The sequence below is a fragment of the Mobula birostris genome, chromosome X, assembly GCF_030028105.1.
Source record: "Mobula birostris isolate sMobBir1 chromosome X, sMobBir1.hap1, whole genome shotgun sequence".
NCBI lineage: Eukaryota > Metazoa > Chordata > Chondrichthyes > Myliobatiformes > Myliobatidae > Mobula > Mobula birostris.
In genome coordinates, this window is record NC_092402.1 from 45,611,103 (window position 1) to 45,629,679 (window position 18,577).

At 40.3% G+C, this 18,577-nt stretch overlaps 1 protein-coding gene across 18 annotated transcripts in view; it reads left to right on the top strand.

Moving 5' to 3' along the window:
- raraa (retinoic acid receptor, alpha a) overlaps window positions 1–18,577 on the top strand; it is an 866,000-nt gene that overhangs the window by 637,253 nt on the left and 210,170 nt on the right. For 14 of the 18 annotated variants that reach the window (XM_072249116.1, XM_072249115.1, XM_072249119.1 and 11 more), the window contains one exon: window positions 8,012–8,547. The exons of the other annotated variants lie outside the window; for them this stretch is intronic. In XM_072249116.1, the coding sequence (XP_072105217.1) occupies window positions 8,373–8,547 (175 nt within the window). In that variant the 5' untranslated portion in view covers window positions 8,012–8,372. The remainder of the gene's footprint in view (window positions 1–8,011; window positions 8,548–18,577) is intronic. 18 annotated transcript variants of the gene reach the window in all.

Consider the following 18,577-nt stretch of genomic DNA (forward strand, 5'->3'; position numbering starts at 1 on the left):
GACTGTATCTCTAAATGAAATTTTAAGAATCCTCTCCTTTGTTCTGCAACATTGAAATTGGTTGCAATATACCAGCCAATATTCCATTTGAGATCAGTCAGCTAACCAACATTGAGAACTGAATCTCGCTGCGTTCAGTTGGTGAACTCATTGGATTATCCCATGACCCACTTGCTTCTAAACCAACTGCAGATTGGGTTAACTTTTTGTTTTTGAGCCTAATCTTAGTTCTAAAATAATGGGACATTGCAAAAATATTCTAACCATGATTCCCCTCTCCCTGCCCCCTGCCCCCTTCCCCCTTCCCACTCTCAGTCCACAATAGAGATCCATATCAGAATTGGGTTTATCATCACTCACATATATCATGAAATTTTTTTTCTGTGGCAGCTGTACGGTGCAATACATTTTACTACAGTACTGTGCAAAAGTTTTAAACTTCAGGCCTTTGTACAGGACTGTAAATCCAGCTTTTTATAGTTGTATAAATATTTTTGGATACTACTACTACGTCGACTCAGGTCTAGGGGGCCGGCATCGGGCACAATGACGGACTCTCCACTTCTCCCTCTCCCTCATCAGTTTGTTAAGTTCATCTACATTAGCCGCGCTGCTATCTTCTAGGAGCTTGTTGACCATAGTCTTGGGAGGGCGCCCAGGGTTCATCCTCCCATGCTTGGGCTCCCATGTGATGACTAGGCTGGCAGGTAGCTCGGGGTGGCGTAGACAGTGCCTCGCTAGTTGCAGTCTTCTTGCCTCGATTTTAGTGGTGAGCATCGGTATGTCGTCATAGAGCTCGACGTTCGTCATGTGCTGTTGCCAATTCATGCCAAGAGCCATCTGGAGCATTCGTGTATAGCAACCATTTTTGAATCAACAGGAATTTAATAATAGAGATTTAAGTGACTGCTGATGCTGGAATCTGGAGCAACCCTCAACGGGACAGGCGGCATCTATGGAGGCAAATGGAACAGTTTCAACTGGAAACATCAACTTCCATTTCCCTCTATAGATGCTGTCCAACCAGCACGTGGTATGTTGCTTTGGAATTAAAGAGCGATCACTGAGCAACTTAGTCATAGTCATACTTTATTGATCCCGGGGGAAATTGGTTTTCGTTACAGTTGCACCATAAATAATAAATAGAAATTGAACCATAAATAGTTAAATAGTAATATGTAAATTAGGCCAGTAAATTATGAAATAAGTCCAGGACCAGCCTATTGACTCAGGGTGTCTGACCCGCCAAGGGAGGAGTTGTAAAGTTTGATAGCCACAGGCAGGAATGACTTCCTATGACGCTCTGTGCTGCATCTCGGTGGAATGAGTCTCTGGCTGAATGTACTCCTGTGCCCAACCAGTACATTATGTAGTGGATGGGAAACATTGACCAAGATGGCATGCAACTTAGACAGCATCCTCTTTTCAGACACCACCGTGAGAGAGTCCAGTTCCATCCCCACAACATCACTGGCCTTACGAATGAGTTTGTTGAGTCTGTTGGTGTCTGCTACCCTCAGCCTGCTGCCCCAGCAAACATGATTGCACTGGCCACCACAGACTCGTAGAACATCCTCAGCATCGTCCGGCAGATGTTACTTGTGAACATATCAAGCACAAGGATAGAATTTTTTACAACTGTGTTGTATTTTAGGCTTTAGAGGCAACTGAATGGAGAGGAATGCATACTCATAATGGAGCCAGCCTAATTTTTTTGTCAAATAAGTACAGTCATCTCCACCTGATTTCCCTCTATGTCCTCAGTCCAGGTGATTCAACCTGTCCAGCCTCATGACTGGTTCCACTGTGTTTAAGGCTAAATGATTATATCAGAGATGCAGTTTAAGAATTATTTTTTACATTGGTGCTGCTTCTCTCAGCAGTGCTGTTTAATATAGAGATAGTATTGAAGTGGAGTGGATATAAGATACAACATTGTTCTATTAACATTAGCAGCCAGCTTAAATTAGCAGCTGATTGGCTGATGTTCAATGGTCCTAAGGCATGTTCCCATCTGCCACCACTTTATTCTACTCTCTGGCCACTTTTTCGGGTACTTCATGGTCTTCTGCTGCTGTAGTCCATCCTCGTCAAGGTTCAATGTTTTGTGTGTTCAGAGATGCTCTTCTGCACACCGCTGTTGTAACGTGGTTATATGAGTTACTGTCGCCTTCCAGTTAGCTTGTACCAGCCTGGCCATTCTCCTCTGACCTCTCTCATTAACAAGGCATTTTCACTCACAGAGAACTGCAGCTCACTGGGTGTTTTTTTTGTTTTATGCACCACTCTCTGTAAACTTTAGAGACTGTTGTGTATGAAAATCCCAGGAAATCACAGTTTCTGAGAGACTCAAACCACCCCATCTGGCACCAACAATCATTCCACAGTTAAAGTCACATATCTTCCCCATTCTGATGTTTGGTCTGAACAACAACTAAACCTCTTGATCATGTCTGCATGCTTTTATGCATTGAGTTGCTGCCACGTGATTGGCTGAGTAGGTAATCGCATTAACCAGCAAGTATACAGGTGTACCTCATAAAGTGGTCACTGAAATGAAACAAAACATGACATCCCAATGCAGGACATTATCAAATTATGCATGCATATCCCTATGATGGAGTCCAATGCAGCCTTCGTCAGCATGAAAGCACTTTAGTATTCTAAACAAATCAACAGCAGTTATAATTGATGATACCAAATGGCCTAATTCTGCTCCTATGTCTTATGGTCCTATATAGCATTGTGGATGATAGAATGGCAAAATAACCCTCAGTGAGAACCACTGCATTACATATTGAAATTGAACACAAGAGAAGCTTATATTCATATTTTTTTAAATCTTTAAAAGTAGCTAAATGTGTTCCATGATCTGTCAAAACTCAAGAAAAAAATACAGTGGATTATGGTTAATTTGGCCATCAGTTAATCAGGGCAGCTGTTTATTTGGGACACTATGCCACTTAAATAGGGCAGCAAACTGTTGCCAAACAGTTTCTAATAGGTGTCAGTCGTGTGCACTTGCGTGGCCGTTAGACTGTGCTTAGAGATATTAGCTTTTAAATAGTGTCAGTTGCATGTGTTTGTGTTCAAAAAACAGTGATTTTTGTCACTAAGAGTTGGTAAAAAGTAAGACAATTCAGAATTGTTTTGCTCACTGTGGTTTCAAGCATTCAGGCTTGGAGTTGCGAGAAACGGCTGGGACTGAAAATGAAATGATTTCATTACTTAAGCAAATTCAGAACTACAAAGAACTTTAAGGTATCAACAATCATCTAGAATGTTACAATGGAAATGAAGATTTGAAGGATGCAGTCATCTAAAGCATTGTATGAAGGCAGTCCACTATCTGCAATAAGTGTCTTTGCTAATTTTGTTCATTTAAAATCAATCGAAAGACCACAGCAGTGTACACTGGTTGAATTCCTCTGTTGATAACCATTTGGAACTAATACACAGTTTTGTAGTACTGTCATTGTATTGGTAGTGTTCTAATTTGTTCTGTATTTCATTTAAATACATAAATTGTTACTCAGTTAAACCATAGTTTGTCTTTTTTATACCCTTTAACTATTTCCATGAAACTTCAGCTTATTGAGCCAAAATGTACTGGTCCTGATATGTCCCAATTAACCAGAATCCACTGTATTTCAAGTGGAAAAATAAAGAGTTTAGGTTAAGTGAATGTAGTAAAATGTTTTGAAAGTGAGCCATTGACAAGTTTTATACCCTCAATTTGAAAATTACAAATCTGCCATTTTTAGAGTCCAGGATAACTGTGTTGAAAATGGGAACATGTCATTCAACAACTTGGTTATTATTTTGTGTGGCATTTGAGAGAATCAAACACATTTATGCCTGAAAGGTTCGCATAGAACTACACATGGCGTTATAAAAATAAAAAAGAAAGAAATTACCTATATCATTGCTGGTACAACACACCCTGCAATAAAAAAGTATGCCTGGCTCTTTGTGGCTACCTGGAATATATGACGTATCCATGGGGCAAGAACAATGACAGAGTATTACAATTAAACACTTTTACTGAGTCATGTTAGTAACAGACCCGCAGGGCAATTTACAGTGTGGGAGCTACAAACCAGGCCTGCTGAGATGAAAGGTGTACACGCTCGAAACCTGGCACCCAAAGTAGAGTCCTCTGCAAGTAGGAGGCCCAGTCAATTTACCATGTGCTCAATTGGCCGCATGCGCACTCACCACATTTTTGCAATTGATTTGATAGGGTATCGAATAGTTCTTGTTTCAATTGCCCTCTGGCTCTCTCCATCACTTCTTTTTCCAATACACTGATGATTGCTTTCTAGCTTCACACAAACTTGAGCATTTCACCACCTTTGCTGCCAATTTACCCTCTCCTTTCTTTTTCACATGGTCCTCCTTCATTTTTTCCCTTTGACTGCTGTTTCTCCTCAGGGCATAGGTTTTAAGTACAAATATTCATTTTGTGCAATTGTGACCACACCACTTCCCATCCTTCTTCTGAAATGAACTGCATGCCTTTATCCCAGTTTCTGTGGGTCTCTTGAATCCATTCTGATGAAGATGCTTCCATACAGTTGTTCTGAGTAGTCATAATTCTTCCTTAACTGTCTTTTCTGGTCCACCATAGTTGTCAGGACTCTCACAAAACATTTCCTGCACGTTGACTCTCACCACCTCTCCTCCCACCCAAAGCAAAGTTAGAGTTCCCCTTGCCTTTATTTTCCATAGCACCACACCACCCCCATACCTCTGCCTCCACATTCAGGAGGTTATCCTCTGCAACATATCCTATCACCAGACATATTTTCAACTCCCTTTCCCTTTCTGCATTCCAAGTGGACTGCTCGCCCCTTAACTCCCTGGATCATTCATCACCACTATCGCCCACTCCTCTTCTCACAAAACTTTCCCATGCAACCACAGGAGATGCTTCACCTGTTCTTTGGCCTCTTCCTTTTTCACCATCCAAGCACCCAGTCACTCTTCCTGGGTGAAGCAGCAATTCACTTGTTTCCCTTCTCGTTTAGTGTACTCCTGTCAGTATGAATGATGTGGCCTTCTCTCCAATGGAAACATCAAATTGGCTGACTGTTTTTCAGAATTCTGCAGTAGCGACCCTGCGTTTACAGTTGCTGTCACTAATTCTTCTTCCCACTTACTCCCTTAGCTCTTTGTTTTTGGCCTCTTTCACAGCTCTGCCAAAGTTATACTGAAAACCTGCCTCTGGCATCCCCTCTATTTTTTCCTCCGGTCAGCTTAAAATTATGCCTTCTCATATCAGCCAGTGCCACCCTGGGAAAAAGGCGCTGGGTCTCCACTCTATACCTCTTATCATCTTGTACATCTCTGTCAAATCACCTCTCATCTTCCGATGCTCCAGAGAGAAAAGCCTTAGCTCACACAACCTATCCTCATGAGACATGTTCTCAATCCAGGAAGCATCCTGGTGAATCTCCTTTGCACCCTCTCTAAAGCTTCCACATCCTTTCTATAATGAGGTGATCAAAGCTAAACCCAATACACTGAAAACTATTTCAGATACTCAGCCTTTCCAGTTCATATCAGAAGTGGCCTGTGTTCTCTGATCTGCTGAATATTTACAACATTCTCTTTTATGCTAAATTTCCAGCAACTCTTCATGCATGCCTTTGATCTCCTATGGGTTACATTTGTAAATCAATTTGCTTTATAAACTTTCAATGAAAATGGGCATTCAGTATAGTGCAGAATATAAATCAACACACACAAAATGCTGGAGGAACTCAGCAGGCCAGGCACCATCTATGGAGGGGAATAAACATTAAATGTTTCAGGTTGAGACCCTTTATCAGGACTGGCCCAAAACATCGACTGTTTATTCCTCTCCATAGATGCTGTCTGACTTGCTGAGTTCCTCCAGCATTTTCTGTGTGTTGCTCAAGACTTCCAGCATCTGCAGAATCTCTTGTGTTAATGAGTGTTTATGTGTCACAGTTTTCAAGCATGGGAGTCACCTTGCATTGGTTCTGAATTTAGTGGTCGGGAATTAATTGAAATGGAAATTTTATAGCCATATTTGCAAATGTGACCTACTTCAACGTGGAATAGAGTGTTCGAATGATATGGAGGCACCCTATGTTGGTTACTGCTCAAATTCTTCTTTTGTTCTTATGTGATTTTAAGCTGATATTCCATGTAATTCATCTTTTAAAACCATGGCTCACTCCATTATTAATTAGAAAAATCATTAAAATCTTGTGTGAAATGAACTGTTTTATGCCATATATGTGTTCTCATGATTAATTTAAAGAGAAAATGGCTAGCCTGTAGAGCAAAAAAAAAACAAACAGCAGGCCAAGCAGTACCCATAGAGGAAAATGGACAGGTGATGTTTTGGGTAGAGGCACTTTGCCAGTCCAGATGAAGATTAAGATTTTAAAAAGATTACCTTCATTTGTCACATGTACATCGAAACATACAGAGAACTGCATTGGTTGCGTCAAGGACCAACACACTGTTGGGGGTAGCCCACAAGTGTTGCCATGCTTCAGGTGCCAACACAGCATGCCTACAACTAACTAACCCTAACTCATGTGGGAGGAGACTGGAGCACTCGGAGGAAACCAACACCGCCACAGGGAGAAGTTACAAACTCCTTCCAGACAGCAGTGGGAATTGAACCCCGATTGTACAGTTGGCACTGTAATAATGTTACACTAACCGCTATGCTACCATGTTGCACTCTAACCTCAAACATTTCCCTCCATAGATGCTGAGTTCCCCAAGAATTTCATTGTTTTCTGTTCTGTATTCCAGTATCTACAGCCTCTTGTGTCTCCCGGCTGTGGAACAAGGCAGTCAATTAATTCTACTCTGAAACAGGAATGGGTAAATCAAGATTTAAGATAAGTGTTTCCACCTGTTGGAGGATCAGTAATCAAAAGTGTAGGGCTTAAGATAATTACCAAAAGAGCAATTGATTTTGAAGTCTTCTCATACAGCAAGTTCTGATCTGACATGTACTAACTAAAGGATGGTGGATGCAAATCCATTAGTAAATTTGAGAAGCGTGTAGGAGAATACTCAAAGAATATTGTAGGGTTACAGAGAAGAACTTGATTGCACTTTTAAAGAGTCAATGTAAGCTCAATAGGTCAAGTGGTAGCATTCTCTGCCTTTGTCATTCTATTTGACTGCTTGACAAGGATAGGTTACCTTGGTCTGGCCACTTCAGATCCTGTCAACCCTGCAGTTGAACAGCCTTTGTTGCACTTCCCCTCAATTACGAGCAATACTGGTCATTGTGAACTGTGAGAGAGCTTCATATTTCAGTTACAAACACCTTTGATCTGTGTGTGAGCAGCAAGTGGAAAAGGGACTCTGGCATGGAAATGCTGGTTTTCTCTTATGTGAGAAATTGATCAATGATCACAAGTAAGTTTATGTAGTTAATAGCTTGGGTAGAAGCTCCTATATTCATTACTAGAATTTAAGTTGTTACACAAATTGGGTATTCCTGTAATCTATTTTTTAAAAGAGAAGTTACTTTAAACAGGGGAAAATATAGCATATATTGAATCAGTTTAGTAAGATTTAAAAATGTCCCACAATTTAATGCCACTGGACATTAAATTGCTTTAGAAAACAATTATGCATTCTGCATGCCGCAAGAAAAATATTGCTGCTAGTATATCATACCAACAATAAGTTCATGGAGGGGAGTGGTTAATATGAATTTCTACTATTTCAAGCATCCCCATTCAACTTGTGCACACTTTTAATTTGCATGCGGTAGGTCTGGAACTCAAATGTTTCAGAACAAAAGGCGCAATTATTCTAAATGCTGTAACGCAACTTCACAAGGCCCACACATTTATGCACATACAAGAGCTGCTCTCCTCCCTAGCTATCGATGTTTTCTGGGGTGGGCCCCAGATGATTCTGCCTGCCTTTTCTACCATTTGATTTAACTTTAAAGCTGTGGCTATTTCCTGTTTTCCTCTGGACTTACAGTTGTGCTCTTTTCCAGTGCCAGCACACTCGATCTGGCCCAGATTTAGTGAAGAAGGCGGCCTGCTCAAGAAATCTCCGAAATCTTGAAGAGCGGTTTCCTACAGAGTTCAGCTGCAATGCGCGCTAAGACAGCACTTGGATAGATTTTACGGACTATCAAGCTTGCTATCCATAAGGATTACAGACTGCCTTTTTAAAGTTTTTTATATTTGAATTGCTGGTTTGTGTAACTTCTTGATGTGAACACTGTGTTTCTGAGAACAATTTTGCAAGAAAGGCTAGCTTTGCCTTGAGTTTCTCTGGGCGTTACTCCTGTTTGATGCGCTGATTGTTCATTGTGCACTTGTAAAGAACGACCTCACGCGCCTTGTGTCATCATGTCAACCAACAGCAGTTCGTGCACACCACCTGGTAATGGACATGTAAATGGCTATCCAGTGCCCCATTATCCATTCTTCTTCCCACCGGTCCTCGGGGGCCTTTCACCACCATCTATAAATGGATTGCAGCACCAGCTTCCAGTCAGTGGCTACAGTACTCCTTCACCTGCAAGTAAGTAACATAACATCATACGTTTTTCCTCTCTGTGTTTGGGGGTGGGGGTAAATAGTTTGAACCTGTTGTTAATAAGTACACAGGGTTTGTAATGTTTGGATTATAACTGCAGAGTATTTGACCTGATAAATCACCTCTGTAATAATGTACAAGGTTATTTTTCCCATTCTTAGTGAATTACCTGTGCATTGGTTTTCATTTTATTTTAATTTGAAACACTTTACCATGTATTAATTTGCAGATAGAAAATTGGAGGCTCGATGAAACTATGCTTCTGAAATTCATGAGAAAGTTGACCATCTAATCCCAAATGAAAAAAAAGATACTTGTTATGTTGCTCTTGTGTTGTTCTTTTACTAGCATTCGGATTTTGTGCAGCTAATTGTAACTAAAGTTGATTGACAAAATCGCCCAGCATTCATTCACTCATTCATTCATTTATTTATTTATTGGGATGCGGCATGGAATAGGCTCTTCGAGCCATGCCGCCCAGCAGTTCCCTCGATTCATCCTAGCCTAATCATGGGACAATGACCAACTAACCTACCAAATGTGGGACTGTGGGAGGAAACCGGAGCACCCGGAGGAAACCCACACAGTCGTGGAGAGAACGTACAAACTCCTTACAGGCACTGGCATGAATTGAACCCTGGTCACTGGTACTGTAAAGCGTTGTGCTAACCACTGCGCTCCCTTACTACCCAACATCTCTGGGATTTCTGCTGGTTTTGAAGATGACACATTGGCAATTGTTCAGATTAACATGGCGCAAACTCAAGGTGAAATCAATTCCATTATGTTGATTAGTGTATTAATCTCTCAGAAATTAGGGCCATAAACTAATTACTGTTGTTCCTTAACAATGTTAATATTTTAACCAATATTTAGCATGATTACAACTCATTTGTTGGTGAATCCCTCAAGGATGGTGAATTTCTTTGGAGGTGGGTGAGATTTCTAAATAATAATGTTAATGCTATAGTTGTTTGACCTGAGTAGTTTCAGAGTTAAATCTGTAGCCTGGATCACAAGCAGACATGAATAGTTTGAAATCAGACCTATTTCATGCCCATTTCAACAGGAAATGGAGTGTGCACTTTGTTTGTTTGTTTATCTTTCAAGGTATTTCATCAGTCCTGTTGTTAGCACAGTGCAACTGCACCTCTGTTTGCCCTGGGGACCTAGAGGAGGCAGAGAAACTGGAGGACTGCTTTGAGCTGAATTTACACAGCAGAACCTTGTTATGAAAGAAGAGGTTTATGTAATGACCCAGTCTAGCTGAATTGCTGATTAATGTTTTCCTGATTCCCGAAGACAGTCTGTGCATAATAGATAAGAGAAAACACCACCGGTAACTGTAGGATGGCTCCTCCATGAAGAAAGAAAGACGAGCATTTATTTAGCACTGTTCAGGATATCCCAAAGTCCTTTACAGTAATTGAAAGATCTTTTGAAATGTGGCCAGTATAGTAATGTAGGAACTGAGCATTTACGTGCTTGGAAAGCTCAAAGGTAGTGTTTACATTGCTGCCACCTGAGTCATGGAGAAAATCATCTTGTCTGTGAGGTTCTTTGCATTTCTGGAATCAGTAATGCTGTCATATTTACCTTGCCTGCTGCCATCAAATCAAGACAGCTAACATGGATGGCATTGTGTAATAAATGGAAGGCTATTGGATAAGAAAGATATCCCTGACTGTTTGATATTTTTGGTGTGAGATTTCTTTTGGCAGCTAACAGTGCTATTTAATCTTTATTATGCAGATCCTGCCCAATTAATGCTACGTTTGAATTTTGTGTAGCATGTTTTGAATGCTGTGTTTGTCAATTGCCATTAAACTGCAGCCATTTTACTTGCTAAAGCTAGCATTGCTCCAACTAAAAGAGCATGCAAATATAAACATAAGCTTTATCACCTGTACTGTGGCCTCAAGCTCTATTCTGACAACAATAGTGAGGGAAATTCTGAAACGAGTGCATGTGTTTAACATGTAAGTTTATGAGTGCAAGCAACTTTACAGTAAAAGTCTGCCAAGTGGTAGTGGTCACTGTCCTCCTACGTGCCTCTGAGAACGTGACCATCTACACCAGGCATATCAAGACATTGGAGAAATATCACCAGTGTTGTCATCACAAATTCACTGCCAACATCCATCCCCTTCCCAGCTTTAAAACACTAGTTATTCTTGGCCAGCAACCCTGGGCTGGCCACGTCATTTGAATGCTCAACACCAGTCTCCCAAAGCACACGCTTCATTGCAATTTCTCCCATGTGAGAGAATTAACAGACAAATAGAGAAAATGATTCAAAATAAAGCTTCCTTAAAAAAATTATTGACATCTATGACTTTCTGGCCCTAGACTGCTCCATGGCAAAGAAGCATTTGAATGGTATTAAGGATCTCAAGGACATGCATCAGGAGCACACTGAAGCCCTACCTAAGCAACAGAAGAGTGCACCACCTCAAAAATTAGCTACCCTATCAGTCATCTCTTGCCCCGTCTGTGGAAGAATCCATGGTTTCCATGTTGACCTCATCGGCCACCCCAGAATCCACAAATCCCAGGCGGAAGCAAGGCATTCTGGATCTGAGGGGCAGTGGCCTATTTCAAACTGCGTGATTTCTGTTGAAAAGGTTAACAGTATATTGAAACATTTTGCTGCTTTTATGAATTGTGGCAATGTGACACGTTCTTCTGGAGTAGCTGTTTCAATATAAAATTTAGATAGATTGTTTTAAAAATAGTTATTTTAAGGTATATGATTAGGTGGTGTTTGGAGGGATATAGTCTGGTGCAGGTATTTAGGACAAGGTAGAAAATCAGGTTGGCATGGACTAGATGAGATGAAGAGCCTGTTTCTGTACTCTTGTACTCTATGACACCAAACTAGTTCAGGTAAATAAAGTTAATTGAATGATGGAACAGGCTCAAAGGTTGTAAAAGTTATTCTTGTTTCTGTGTAGTAAACGTTTTGAAGCTCCTGTTATTAGTGAGGGCATAGCTGCAATCAAAGGAAGAACAAGCTCTCACAAACGGTAATGTGATACAGATCAGATGGCCTGTTCTTCAGTGCCACAGGCTGTAGGATGAATATTGCCCAGAACCCTGGGACTATTCCCAAATTATGATCTTTCATACCTACCTGAGAAGCTGGACAGACCTCCATTTAATGTCTTGTTCAAAAGACACAACCTTCAGCAGAGCAGCACTCTCTCAGTAATGGATTGGAATGTCAACTAGGTTTATAGGGTACAATATGAGCTTACAATAACTGCATTGGTGAGAGCGTTGCCAACTGAAGTATAGTTATGCCGCCTGTGCTATGCATGTGGTAAACCTATTGGGAAGAGGGACCACATTGCTTCCAATTTTCTCCTTTGCATAAATCTATTCATCAGTAAACATTTCAGCTTTATAGTTAACTCAGCATGGTTCAAAGTCCAAGGAAACAGAAAAATGTTCTTTTTCTGTCAGAATGTCAGCTATGCTCCTTCACTTCTCCCTGGCTGTCTCCAAGGAGAAAACAATTTTCCTCCTTTAAATTTCATTTTGGAATAATTTAAAAGCTTTTCCAGTGTCTCCTTAATTTTACATTCTCACAGGGAGATATGATATTGTATCAACGTTCTCTTGCAAAAACCCTATAACACTGCTGTCTTTACATATCTTCTCCTAAAGTCAGAATGAATTCTAGTGGTCAACAAAATACATTCTCTCTGACACCAGTAATGGACTGTAAATACACCTGTTGGTTAAAGTTGGTGGAGTGGCACACACCATTGAAATGGATGAAAACTGTACTTCATGGAAAATCCCAGTGAGTGTCATTACCAACCAAATGATTAACAAAGGACAAAGCCATATAGGGCATATCCCCAAATAATGTGACTCCACAGAAATATTCAGATTTTATCACTTTTGCACTTTATTTTCCTGAGTTTAGAAACTGTATTTAGTTATAGTGTGTTTAATACTTATAGCTGTTTCCACAAAATGCATATTAGTATAGTAGTCTTCATAACCCTTAAAACAAACATATGGACATATAGCTATGGGGTGAATTATAGCTAAATTAGATTCTGTTGCTTTAGCTGATATTGATCTAGACCAGGGGTTCCGAACCTTTTTTATGCCATGGACCAGTGCCATCAAGCAAGGGGTCTGTGGACCCCAGGTTGGGAACCCCTAATAGAGATAAAAGTAGGCTTCTGCTGTCCAGGATGTCATACTGGTAAGAAAGTGGCTGATGCAATCAGTACAAATAGGTTAAAACAGCGATATTAGTGATTTCATCGTATTAGTGAGATAATCAGTTACTTCACTCTTGAGTCTACAGTTACTTTTGATCATTTTCAGTTAATTTTTGCTCACTTCAGAGGTCCAGAGGAACTCAACCCAATCACATTGTTTCTGCTTTCATATGTTAATTGAACCCCTGTCAGAGATTGTCCGATCTGCATTTCTACAAAGCCTGAATAGATTTTAACCTCCTTGGAAGTTGAAACTTCCATTTATTTGCTAAAATGATATAGCCACCTCTTGGTGCTGAATATTTGCCCTCACATTCAATGACTGAAGAAAATGTGTATAGACACAGTTCATTAAAACTGAAGCATTATGTATGGTGAAAGCTGAGCTTTGTATTAGGTTGAGGAAGGGGAAGCATACTATATAACAATATAAAAATCTAGACTCAGCAGGTCAGGCAGCATCTATGGAGAGGAATAAAGAACCCTGGTCATGATGAAGGGTCTCTGCCTGAAACGTCGGCTCTTTATTCCTCTCCATAAGTGCTGCCTGACATGCTGAATTCCTCCAGCATTTTGTTGTGTGTAATTCAGGATTTCTAGCATTTGCAGAATCCCTTGTGTTTACAAAAGTCTACAACAAAGGCCTAATTTAATCTGATGTAAAAACAAGTTGTTAGTCTTGCTTTGAAGGATTTCTATCTGAATCTTAATACTTGGGTATATCTTTTAAATGTATAATATCATGTCTTCAAGAGACCACATTGCATGTCAAAAATTCAATGTTCAGTTTGGTGTTATGCCGCATTGTAATATGACAAGCAGCTCATTATAAAATGAGACATCTCCAGGGTCCCACTTGTCCTCTTCAGTCTGATGAAAATTAAAGGTACCATTAAGAGCTACAGAATGCCTGTCGGCTCAGGTTGCAGTGCTAACACAATTACATTAATGTCTCTCAGTGCAGCAGTGATTTCTTAAAGGTCAAGGGACAAGGCATCCCCTTTTCCTGGTGACATATACTTTACAGTTCCCTGCAGACAGAGTTTGAGAGCCTTATTATTTTGGCATTTTGGAATAGCACCAATGATTTTTTTTAGTGCTGTTAATTTTAGATTTCTGTCAAATATTTAGAGATTTTATTTAATGATGTAGGCAGTTTAATAATAGTAATCTTTGTGATCTCATAGCTTACACTTTACAGAAGTACCATCCAGTTAATGGGCAGCAAGCCTATGTAATGGCTGCCCTCTATATAAGTAGGCAGTATCCCAAAGCTTACTGCCTTGACCACTTAAGGAGTTAGATTGTTGCTAATGCTGTACCTCATTTTCTTTACTCACCGCCCACATATATTTCCAATTTCTGATCTCTTCAGTAGGGAGTGAGATGACAGTTTTCCAATTAAGATTTCTGAAATAGATTGCATGTGAAATTCATGTTATTTAAATAAATCTTAGTTTTTCTGAATTTGGGTTTCATCTGGACACAGTGATTTGGAACGAAGTACCAATTGACTCTTTTGGTTCCAGGTAAACCATTGCCATTTAACCTTTATAGTTAGGTACTGGATTGGGAATGGAACTGACGAGGAGATGGCGAAAGGTAAGAGCAAATAGATAGACTGTCACCAGGTTAAGTATGCCTGACTCCTGGACACCTCCTACATTTGAACCAACTCCCATGATATTATTAAATGTAAAAGTCCAACAGGCATACCTTCATTCCTTTGAGCAGCAGAACCAGTTTCTTTTCTCCTTCTCTATTATTAGTAATTTTTCACATTATATGTCAATGATGTGGATGACAAAATTGATTTTCTTTGTGGCCAAGCTTGCAGGCGATACAAAAAGGGAGCAGGTAATGTTGAGGAAGCAGGGAGTCTGTAGAAGGACTTGGACAGATTGGGAGAAGTGGCAGATGGAATATAGTGTAGATCATGCACAAAATTGACTTAGTCAACTGTAAAAATGGAACTCCTTTATTACCTGAGATTGGCCTGTTTGCAGACCACAGGTGTCTACCTGAGCACCCGATCTTGTGGCATGCCTGTTTAAACATAAAGGCTGGGGTACTGTGGGTTAAAGGTATTAATTGGAGCAACTTGGAAGAAGAGGGTCTACATGTATCTAGAACCCTTTACATCCTCTGAACATCACTGATCACTTTATAGCAGAGGAATAGTGGTTGCTAGTATAGTGTAAAATGATTAATTAACTGCATTGGGTGTATTGGTTCAGATGTAAGTTTTCTAAATATTGCCATTTTCTTTGGCTCTCAAAATGACAAATATGACTAATAAGAAGCCAGGGGAATGTGCTGAATAAATTATTATGGGTTTAACTAAAATTGAACTTCTACACAAAAAAATAGCTAGTTGGTTGAAAGCTTGATTTCAATTTTGAACACTAATGTCTCCTTATCACAGGTTTGAGTGAGCCCTCTGTTATTTGAAGTGTCTGTTTTCAACCATTATGCAAACTGAGGTGACAGCTGAAAAGCTAAAGCACATTTCGCTCTTTGTCATGTTATCACAGTTCTGTCAGCTGTTTGCAGGAGAATGAGATCTGATGATTAAATCAAAATGTAATCAACACAACTCTGTGCCAATACTTACAAAGGGTTATTTGGACAGTAATTAATTCAGTTTTAAATCCAAGTACAAATTTTGTAAGTAAGTGGATTTCCCTTGATAATGTAACTGTTCACAGAGCATGTTACTGACCCATACAGACTAGGAACCCTCAAGGTGCAAAAATATCGTCAATCTATATTTTGTTGCTGATTAGCTAGAACAATGAATAAGCATTGCAGCCGTGTTTAACATCCTAGCTTACAATGGAGAGAGCTGAGCAGGATTCCTACTCCTGCTTGCTATTCTAGTAATTTCTTGTCAATGTGTTGTGTCTGTGGACATGAAGTGAAGACAGGGTAAACAAGTGAAGTACATAATTTTTGTGTGCGGAAATTCAACAGCTAATATGTGCGCAGCATGGTGTCACAGAAAATAAGAAATGTAACCAAACATGCTGGTTAAGGGATAAATATTGATAAAGATTTCATTATCTGACCACATTTACAAGGGGCCTGGAGATTTCACAGTGAAGCACTCAATGTTCTTCACAGCTGGCAAATTGTTTTTGAAGTGTAGTCATTGCTATAATGTAACATGACTAAGGTTTTGAGCCTGTAGATTTTCCTCAATGGGACACTGTCATGTAAAGTTCAGTTAGCAAATGTCAGGAGAGATGCACAAAAGAGAGATCCAGCCCATATCCAACCATGTCATTATTATTGCTTACTTCTTCTTATTAATGCTGTTAACTAGCTTCCCCTTAAATACCGTGACTATTTGCTTCAACTGCAATGTGAAAAATGTTTTGCTGGAGTCGCACACAAATTGCTGGAGGAATTCAGAATTCTGATGAAGGGTCTCGGCACAAAACGCTGACTGTTCATTTCCCTTCATAGATGCCCAACCCGCTGAGTTTCTCCAGCATTTTGTGTGTGTATTTCTCAAGATTTCCAGCACCTGCAGAATCTCTTCTGTCTTGGTTTTGCCAGCATGGTGTGTTCCCTTTGCAAGTATTTAACAGTTGACAAAATGAGCTGGTGAATCAGGAAATCAAGTCCAGTAATCTATGAACATTCAAACTGACATAGTGATGTAGCTTGCACTGATGTCAATCCTGCCATTTCTCCACACTACTCTGCCCTATTCTAATAGCATCATCCCATAGTGCCTTTCCTACGTGGTAATCACTTGAGCCGCCATTCTGTCAACACCCATTTTAACTGGAGGGCGAAGGGAATTGTGGCTGATTTAATCAAAGTTGAGTTTATTGTCATATTCACAAGTATGTGTATGCCCAGGTGTAATGAAAAAACATTTTCAGCATTAACACAGGCGCACAGTATCATATAAGCAGCATTCATAAAAGCATAAATTAAACATAAATTATACACAATTTTTACAAGAAAGAACACAAAGCGGAAAAAGGTCCATTTTATTGCAAGGTGGTTATGCTGATGCCATACTATAGTGATTAGTGTTGTGCTGTTTGTTTTAAGAACTTAATGGTTGAAGGGAGGTAGCATCCCTGAACCTGGTGGTGTGGGACTTAAGGCTACTGTACCTTCTGCCCAATTGCAGCTGTCAGAAGATAGCATGGCCTGGGTGGTGGGGATCCTTGATGATGGATGTTACCACCTTGAGACTTACTGCCATCTATCCTAATTGTGGATTAGCAAACTCTGGATAAGTTCAGATTTGAATTTGGTGCCTTCCTAGGTAGCATGGTAGAGGAAATAACTTAGGGCGCCCATCAAATTATCGGGCAACTAGCTGTTGCTATTGTACTCTAATCTTCAGTGAAAATAAAATGTGCAGAAACACACATCAAAGTTGCTGGTGAACGCAGCAGGCCAGGCAGGATCTCTAGGAAGAGGTACAGTCGACGTTTCAGGCCGAGACCCTTTGTCCTGTCGAAGGGTCTCGGCCTGAAACGTCGACTGTACCTCTTCCTAGAGATCCTGCCTGGCCTGCTGCGTTCACCAGCAACTTTGATGTGTGTTACTTGAATTTCCAGCATCTGCAGAATTCCTGTTGTTTGCATTTTAAAATGTGCAGAAAATCATGTTTGCTATGCCTGTGTATGTGACTGGAAACATTCCTGTTCTGAAAATTGCCAAGAGCACTCAGTCCATGGAGAACATCGAACACGTACACAGCCAACTAAGATTCTATTTCCTGAGACATATTCCTTCATGGGTTTTGCTATGATCCAGGCACTGTACGTTATTTGGCAGAATAACGTCTTTAGTTTGGGGAAGTTTCCATAATAAGAACCTTTATCTTGGCAGGTTCTTGATTTTTTTTTGCAAATCTTCTAGGTTTTCTGTATTTATAGTAGTGACTGTAATCCTACTTAGTAAAGCACATCTATTTGTTTTCTGCCTTTTCTTTAAAGCTCCTTGTATTTCACTAGGTCAACTACAGCTTACCTCTTTAAAGCACCTTTAACGTAGGCTAAGTGATATAAGGATTTTTGCAGGAGCATTGTCCAGTAAGTACCGTTTACCGGTGAGCCACTGGAAAGATGCCAGGCAGGTGACTGAAAGTTTGATAAAGGTAGCTTTTAAAGAGCACATTGGAAAGAGACCAGAGAGGCGCTGAGGATTAGGGAAGGACTTCCTAGTGCAAAGGGCCAAGTAAACTGAAAACATAGGTAGTGACGGTAGAAATTGTTAGATGCGAGGCCCAAATTGAATGGGGACAAGGTGTGAAAGCTGGAGGATGCTACAGAGATAGGAAGAGGATAGATCATGGAGGGATTTGAAAATAAGTGTGAGAATTTTTAAATAATCATCTTTTTCAGAGACTGTAGGTGGCTCAGGATGAAATGGCTTTATTTTGACTGTGACTGAACACTGATCCAGATTGTGAAGGAGGATTGTCACATACCAAGCAATACTTTTAAACCAGGGGTCCCCAACCTTTTTTGCACTGCGGACCGGCCGACCCGGGGGCGGGGAGGGCGGTAGGGTTGCCAACGGACAAGAGGAACAGTCAAGTATGTTGTGTTTACCCAGAGAAAGACTACCATGACCATGAAGCCTTGTGCGGGCACATGTGTGCACATGTGTGACTTGCGCAGGCATGTACGTGCCAATTTTTTTCCTACAAATCGTTTTTGGCGATTCTGTTCAGGGGGGGTGTTAATCACGACCAGAACATAGGTGATAAGTGGCTAGTACACTCAATTTCGTTTCTAAAA